Below are 9278 nucleotides of genomic sequence, written 5' to 3'. Positions count from 1 at the left end.
TATACCGCCTACTGTATTATCTTTTTTTTATTAATATTTTTCACATAGGTTGTAAATTTAAAACGTTATTCTCTCCATCTAATCCACCTTCTAATACACCCTTCCTATTTCTTGTTTTTCAGTATGTCTCCTACTGTAGTGTTTATATTAAAATAAAGCTGTAGTAATTTTTTTGTTACTTATATTTCGACTATGTTCTCTTAGACGAGCTGATGTTCGTCAGTTGAACTATTCCACGTATTCTTTATCATAAATGCCATAAATCCTACAAGCTTCTTGATTTTCTAAAGGGATGTTGTCTTTAGGGTTTCTTAGCGTTTATTCAATTGTTTTTAGGGGCTTGTATCCTGTGGAAATGTCGTTTTAACATATAATTCAGATTGTAGTTCCGTTGATGGTGGCAAGAACTGCTTTTGATTTGTATGTTGTAGTTTTGTCTACTGGCTTATTTTCATGATGTTCTGTGGCTTTTTTAATTATTTGTTAATTATAGCCGTTTCTCTCGCGGCATATTATCGTGCACGTATAGTTTCCGGCACGTAGCGTTTCGAGTCCAGCAATTGGACTGCATGTTTACATATTTATACATAGAACGTTTCAGTTTGGTTCGGTAAAGATATGATCTTGCTTTTCTCGACAAAAATTATGTGCAATTGTTCTTCTACTTAACGATGAAGAAATAAAAACTGTAGTAAAAAGAAGGTTTGAATTATATATAATGCTAAGAGAAAGGAAAAAGGAAGGTGAATACTGAACTTTATACAAAGAATTAATTGGTGACGATGAAAAATATTATGGACATTTTAGAATGAATAGGATTCAGTTTGAATATGTTTTAAATTTAATTACACCTTTAGTTAAAAAACAAAATACTACATTTAACGAAGCCATACATATCAAACCAAAGAGTATTTTTAAAAAAGAAGAGGTATCACTTCCGTGCAAAAGTCGTAATTGTTTATCACTTTCGTGTTTAATTGTCACAACGCAATAAAAACAGAATGCGTAAATGACAAAATAGCCTCGAAAATTATTTTTTCAAATACTCTGTATTAAAATCAAACAAATACCTAAATAAACAATAAGAGGAAAACGACGGACATCTAATTCACATTATCCGTATCAACCGGTTACGACTCGTTACGTAGCCGTCAGCATTAGTAAAATATTGTTTTCGAATATACTGAATGGAAACGTTAGGTGGCTGAAACGCTATGTTCCCGACAGTGTGAATTGTTCATATTTAAAACCATTTAAATTATATTTTTCGGAAACTAAACACTACGTGCTGGAAACGTAACGTGCACGATAATATGCCATGACCTTTAAGGTCGTGGCATATTATCTTTAATTTAATTATAGATTTAGCCGTTTTATTTGCCAGTACATGGAGTATAAATAATTCAGTATTGTCACACTGTATATAAATATTCTAAATTGGTTTTAAAAGTGAATTTTTCTGCTTCAGGGAACGTATTCAATCATTACCGGTTGAATGGATTGTGTTTTTAAGAAATATTGATTTTAAACCGAAACAATCAGCTTTCAGAGTTACGTTGTATTATTTAACATCTATAGGTGGGAATGCTTTATATAAATGCTTACCCATTCAATCCAAATTAATTTTATTATAATAACTGTTCAAGAGGAGTACAATATGCTTCTTTTTAGAAGCATTTCACTTCAGGTTAGTGACCGTTTTCATCTAAAAAGTGTATATTTATCAAAGTGTGACTAAAAGTTTTCTTGTTAGTTTCTACTTAGAGAAAGTGAGTGATAGGTGTTTGTTTTTTAGGCATTTCTTTTACTACTTGTACATTTGTCTTTCGCTCAAGAAGAATATGGCTTAGATTCCGAAGAGAATTCAGAATATAACAACGAAGATGGAGAGGAACACGGACACCCAGATTATTCTAAATATTACTCCGTGGATGGAACACCCGCAGAAAGCGCTGCCTTGACAGGATTTGTTGGGGGAACAGGGTTCTCTAGTTTCTTTAATACACAGCCAATAGGTCAGTAATAACAGAAAAATATTAATTAGGTTCAAAATAAAACTTTTTCTCTACATTTTAATATTGTCTAAATAAGTAATCATATTTTAGTGTTCATATTTTAACGTTTATGTTATGTTTAGACGTGATTTGTATCTATAATTTATTGTTTCTTGATTGTGATGATTTTGATTTCAAGTTTTGTTTGCTTGATTTTCTAGTAAAAGTTATGACTGTCAAGGTATATGTATAATATAATATATATATATATATATATATATATATATATATATATATATACATATATTCTGCATATTATATACGTGACTAATTAATTCTGTGACTATGAATTTGTCATGGCACTAGATTTTTATATTAATTTTGTTACTTCGTTCCTATCAATTTTGTTGTTCTATTAGATCAGGCCATAGTATATCTTAATAAATATTTAGTTTATATTATGACTGCATCGGCTTTGTCCTGTTCTCAGTTAGTCTGCAGGTTTTTGTTTGATTATAATATATGTATATATATATATATATATATATATATTTATATATATATATATATATATATATATATATATATATATATATATATATATATATATATATACATATATGACGTCCTCTATTAGCCGTTAAGATGCACCTGCTTGGAGACGAGACCCACTCATTATTCTATGCTGCGTGGAGTACTGAAGAGCTCAGATTCATAGTCTTAGGCCGGCATCGAAGGCCAAAATTGGTATTTCTCAGATTTAACCTTTCAGACTGAAACTCTTACTTAGTTTTTCTATTGAGCGTCATCTATTAATATGTCCTATATATATATATATATATATATATATATATATATATATATATATATATATATATATCTATTAATATGTCCTGTATATATATATATATATATATATATATATATATATATATATATAGGACTTCCCCTATTAGCTTGCGCCTTCTTGTAGACGAGACCTACTCATTCTTGCAGCGTGGAGTACTGAAGAGCTCAGATTTATTGTCCTAGACCGGTATCGAAGGTCCATTCCAAATTTAGCATTCCAAACTGAAACTGTTACTTAGTTTTTTTGTTGAGCATTCTCTATGTTATGTTATTCTCTGTATATATATATATATATATATATATATATATATTTATTTACATTATATATATATATATATATATATATATATATATATATATATATATATATATATATATGTTCGGAAAGATTTCCGCGATTAGTACAATTAAACTTAGAGCTAAGATTAATATTATTATAAAAATTAATATTAAACTGACCAGTCTTCCGGGTTGAACCGCGTCGATATCCATTTTGGCAAAATGGATATCGACGCGGTTCAACCCGGAAGACTGGTGAGTTTAATATTAATTTTTATAATAATATTAATCTTAGCTCTAAGTTTAATATATATATATATATATATATATATATATATATATATATATATATATATATATATATATATATATATGTGTGTGTGTGTGTGTGTGTGTGTGTGTGTGTGTGTTTTTGTTTTCATCCTTAATTACCTTTTACGGTAGATTATATATTAGTTATATCGTTTAGGTATCTTGAAATCGTACTGACTTTTGCAGTTCTTACAATCAAATATAGTTTTATGATGATTTTTTCTTGATTCTTTCAGTAAAGATTCTACTTAATTTCTTCTTTCTTATTCTTATTCAAATAAATTAAAAATTGTTGCATTATGGTGTATTCTGGTTTCATGTATTTGTTTATTGATGAAAATGATCGAAAAGAAGGTATTTTTGATAGTTAGTTCATAATCTGTCAACAATTAATCTATATTTCTGTTTACCTCATTTAGTTCATGTTTTTCACAAAACGGATCTTTCTCTAAAATTAATAGTAGTATCCTTGACGTTTTATACTATAATTTTTATATATTTTTATTATTTTTACTACTACTATAACTATCGTAATTTGTTCTAGAATTTTCGGGTACCAACAAGAAGCCTTTAACTCTTCCTCCCATTAACTTTGTTCCGCAACAACAGCAGACACAGTCTCTGCCTATATTTTCTCCAATTCAACAAGCTACAAATTACCATTTAAGCACACCTCTCAAGGACTTCTTTGAAGAATCCCAACGGAAGCAGCAATTGCAACATCACAATAAAGATGAGTATATCAAACCAGGTCCTAGTTATATTTCTCATCAATTACCCCTCACTGTAGCTGCCACTGCTAACGCCGATGAAGTGGAAAGAATACCACCTAGACCAAATAAACCGAAAGCTAAGCCAAAAAAAGAAAGCGATGATGAGATTGACGAACTCTACAAAGATGATATAGAAGTAGAAAAGGAGATAGCAGTAAAGAATGATAAATATTTGGATCTTTTAAATACTAAACCTTATGTAGACTACAATACCGGAAAGTCAAGTTCTTCTATTTCACAATATCCTCTAGCTACTGGTTTATTGGATGTTTCTAGTAGCAAACTAACACCTTACCAAAAATATAGTTTCCAACCAGTTGTTCAAGCTTCCCGTATTACTGATGATTATTATAATCCCAAGACTGTCGAACCTTTTAATCCTAGTTATAAAAAAAAACTAGAAGCTAATATAAATCTTGAAAGCCAACCTAGTGAAAATGTTCCAAGCCATTTAAAAGATCATGATTGCAGAAAAATGTCTAAATCGGATTCCGATATGAATTGCTTTGTTTGTGTAAATGCTGAAACTAAATCTAAATACACTCAATGTTCATATACGTCTGAAAAAGAACCTGTTCAGTATAATAAAGGATATTCGGAGAGATATTCTGTTCCAGCCCAAGACGGTCACTTTAGATACAGAAGATACACAGACAGAAAAAATGACCCATATTATTCTATAAGAGAAAGATCTCGCAAAACATTTGAGGAACCTAGTATTCCTGAAAATTATAATGCGGGTTTTCAATACGAACCAGAAAACTACGAGGAAAGTAATCAAGAGGCCAGTTATTCAGAACAACAGTCCGAAAATTTAAAGAAAAATCCTCAAAACTGCAAGAAGATCCAAAAAGAAGGATCAACTTGTACCGTTTGCAGAGATCCTAAAACAGGTGGAAACTATGAACAATGTTCTTATTCATCCGCCCCTTCGGAAAAAAAATATGCTTATGTCAAAGAACGAAAATATAACAGCGACGATGAACCCGAAGAATCTAAATCAGTTTCAAAAACAGAAAATGCACCCAAAGACAAAATCGAGACTAGTGAAACACAAACCGAAGAAAAACCAGTCAAAGATTTTGAACCAATAGAAAAATATGAAGAGCAAGTTGACCAACATAAGACTCCAAAAAAGCGCAATGATGATAACGATCCAATAATTTTCGAAAACTATAAGAAAAATAGAGACAGCAGTAGAGCTCGATATGCCAAAGAAAAATATGAAGTTCCCGTTCATTTTGCAGAAAGTGTTCTAAAAGAAACTCGAGATACACATCCTGAAGATGAGAGCTCTTCCAAGGACTTCGACGAATATCACTTAAAACTATTTCCAGAATTATCTCGAGAAGAATCTAGAAAAGATGAGAGAAAGGATGAAAGAGGAGAAGAAGAAGAGGAAGAATATGTAATTCCCGAATCCACCAAACATAACGTAGAAGAAGTGTTAGCAGAATTTACTAAGAAAGACCGATCAAATTGTAAGAAATCTGAAAAGAATGGTATGACATGTTTCCTTTGTGTGGACAAAAATAAGATTCAACACGAAGAATGTATGTTCGTTCAAGAATCTCGACCAAAGTCATCTCATGTAGCTTATCATCAATTAAAGGGCATCAAAAAGTTAGAAAATGAAGAAGAACAGCCAGATGAATCTAAAAATAAACCAATTTTAACGGAAGCTGAAAAAACTGAGTTTCTAAAAAAAACTCAAATTCCAGAAACACTGGAAGTAGCAGCATCTGAAGGTGTAGAAAAAAGAGTACCCTATAAAGAACATAAAGACTTGTATAAGAAGAAAAGAAGTCCTAAAAAATATAAAAAGAAGCCTGTTGCAGAACCCACTTTGAAAACGCCTACAGAATTTGAAGTTGGTGATGAGGAAGGCGCCTTCAGTGCGGAAACAAAACCGGTCTATAGTAAATTGCACGGTGTACAGCTTCCGAAGTACATGGTACAAAAGTCTGAATATGAGCAAGAATTTGATGAATTTGCGAGTGCGCAATAAAAGTAATTGTGATATAATTTTTTGTGGTTTGTTTGTTGTACAATTTATTTTAGAATTTCTGTTGTTGTGTTGTTAAAAATACAGTTATTAAAATAGTACTAATGTTGTTTTTTTATTATACTAAAATTCAACTGTATGGATAAGATCCTAAATTTTAAACCAGATAAATACAAGAGAGACTAGATATACAGTGGAGATCCAAACATATATTAAACTAATAGGGCATCAAAGATTAAATTTAAAAACGTTTACTAGACACTTAATTTAATTTAACTCTTTTGTAATAGCTATACAAATATTTATTAATATAAAAAATTATTGCAATAAATTCGTAATAAACCGTTATAAATATTAAATATATTTTTTTCAAGATAGTATTTAATTTTTTAATACATTTCGTCAAAAGTTCTGAAATGATTACTTAGTTTTAAGGTTTTTTAAAAAAATCCCTTAAGCTTCAATGCTCTATTATATTTTATAATTTACTGCAATTTAATGATCACTTTTATTAAAATAATAGACATAATCATAACAATCAGCATCACTTCTTCTTCTTAAAGTGCCCTCTCCTCAATGGAGGTTGGCTACTACAATTTTAAACTCTTCTCTATCTTCAGCTGTTCTTACTAGCTGTTCAAAATTTAGCCCTGTCCATTGTCGGATGTGTCTGAGCCACGATAGTCTTTTCCTTCCTAGGCCTCTCTTTCCCTCGATTTTTCCTTTCACTATAAGTTGGGCATATTGGTACTTATTATTTCTCAGTATGTGGCCTAGGTATGATGTTTTTCTAACTTTTACTGTGTTAAAAAGTTCTCTTTACTTGCCTATTCTATGCAGCACTTCTTCGTTTGAGGTATGCGATGTCCATGAAATTTTAAGTATTCTCCGGTAGATCCACATTTCAAAGGCCTCCAATTTATTTACGGTTGATGTTTTAAGGGTCCACGTTTCAACTGCATATAGAAGAGTCGACCAGACGTAGCATTTTGATAAACGTAGTCGAATTTCGAGTTTTATTCGAGAATCACAAAGCAGTTTTTTTATTTTTTCGAAAGATTTTCTGGCCTGTTCTATTCTCGATCTTATTTCTAGATTAGGATTTAGGCTGCTATCGATCCAACATCCCAGGTACTTAAATCTATTGACCTGTTCTAAAATGTGCCCATTTATTGTGCAAGGTTAAGGTACGTTTTGGTTTTTTCGGATTGACATCACTTTGGTTTTTTTAATGTTTATTTTCATACCAAATTGCTCACAGGTCGAGTTGGTCTTGTCGATGAGTCGTTGTAGACCTAAGTCGGAATCCGCAATTAACACTGTATCATCGGCGTATCTGATACTGTTGATATTTACGCCATTCACCTTGACTCCATCCTTGGAATCCTCCAATGCTTCTTTAAATAGAAACTCGGAGTAAAGATTAAACAGCAGAGGCGACAGAACACATCCTTGTCTAACTCCCCTCCTAATTTCTACTTCTGCGGATGTGGAACCTTCGATCCTAACTCTGGCGTTTTGGTTCCAGTACAAGTTTTTTAAGAATTTGATGTCTTTTCCATCTAAACCGACTTCTTGCAAACGTTCTAATAGTAGGTCGTGTCTTACTCTATCAGCATCATACTCTACGATAACTACTCTATACTAAGTATATAAGATAACCTCTACCTATACTACTTTCCCTATGTAGTAATACAGTTGGTTGTAATGTAATCCAAATCATTATATCAATGTGTCCTTTTTTATATACGAGTATATAAATAAACTTTAAAATGAGCTTGGTCAATTGCTCTTTTTTCGGTCTTTTTATTCATCCGCGGAATATTATAGTCAAAAAATTGTATATTAGTTATGTATTTCCTCTCTGAAATAAGTCATCTGCTGAGTTTGGAAGGTATTTCTTCAAAAAGATTTATTTAATGGAGACTTTTGTAGACTAAATCCTTTTATTTAAAAAATTCCCTTATAGACGGTACCCCAGTCGAGTCTTACGTTGCCATTGCCATATAATCAATTTTTTTTGTACCTTAAACATCATAGTTTTTAATTTTAAAAAAATTTTTTTATTATTATTAACATTTAAGATTTTTACAATCTGTTTTGCAGTGAAAACAATAAGTAAAATTTTTTGTCTTTACATGACAGAGAGATGTAAGGTCCAGTGACCAAATCATCATGACACAAATTGGCTTGTTTACCGGTAGGATGCGCACATACACTGATACGCGAGCACTAAAAGCGGCACTGATCACAATGGCTGGGTGCTGTTGAAGGCGTAACTCCCACTGCTGTAGGCTCTGTCAGGATCGGTGAGGAAGGTCCAAGGGGTCATGTCGCTTCAATCTCTTCGCTTGTTGGTTGTTGAGAAGATTGTGTGCCAGGGTATTAGGATGCACCCGCAACCTGTTTTGATATTGTTCAGAAGATTTTTTGCACTCTTCAGAGACTGTTAGTACCTGAAGATCTCTATGTATTGCATCATTCTGGATATACCAAGGTGCATTAGCGATTGTTCTCAGAGTTTTGGATTGGAATCTTTGTATTATCATAATATTAGATTTGCTAGCTGAACCCCAGAGCTGTGAGCCATATGTCCAAATGGGTTTTATTATTGTATTGTATATCAGCAGCTTGTTGTCAATCGATAGGTGAGAGTTTTTTCCCAACATCCAGTAAAGTTTTCTGTATAAAATTCCCAATTGAAGCCTTTTCGTCCATATATGTTTGGTCCAAGTTAGACGTTTGTCAAGGTAAATACCTAGGTATTTTACGTCATGCTTTTGGGGCAAAGGATGTCCATTGAGGTTAACTTGTGGACATGTACCTCTTCTTAGAGTGAATGTAATTTGTGTGGATTTTGAGGGGTTTACTCTAATTCTCCAGAGTTTAAGCCATTCATTTGTTTTGTTCAGATGTAGTTGCAGTCTCTCTGATGCTATTATTGGGTTGCTATGAGAGGCCAAGAAAGCAGTATCATCTGCGAATGTTGCAAGCGTTAGGTTATTGCTTATTGGCAAGTCAGCCGTATATATCAGGTACAAAATCGGTCCGAGCACACTACCCTGA

General features: G+C 32.0%; 1 protein-coding gene across 1 annotated transcript; it reads left to right on the top strand.

Annotated features, from left to right (window-relative positions):
* The first annotated feature begins 1567 nt into the window (after positions 1–1567).
* On the top strand, positions 1568–6307 carry LOC140442672 (uncharacterized). The gene is made up of 3 exons (XM_072533667.1): positions 1568–1687; positions 1796–2015; positions 3979–6307. Exons 1-3 carry the CDS (start codon positions 1598–1600, stop codon positions 6213–6215), a joined length of 2547 nt encoding a protein of 848 aa, XP_072389768.1. The 5' UTR covers positions 1568–1597; the 3' UTR covers positions 6216–6307.
* Positions 6308–9278: the final 2971 nt, after the last annotated feature.

The sequence above is a fragment of the Diabrotica undecimpunctata genome, chromosome 6, assembly GCF_040954645.1.
Source record: "Diabrotica undecimpunctata isolate CICGRU chromosome 6, icDiaUnde3, whole genome shotgun sequence".
In the NCBI taxonomy this organism is placed as follows: Eukaryota; Metazoa; Arthropoda; class Insecta; order Coleoptera; family Chrysomelidae; genus Diabrotica; species Diabrotica undecimpunctata.
Note: the sequence above shows the minus strand (reverse complement) of the source record. Positions and strands in the feature narration are given on the sequence as shown.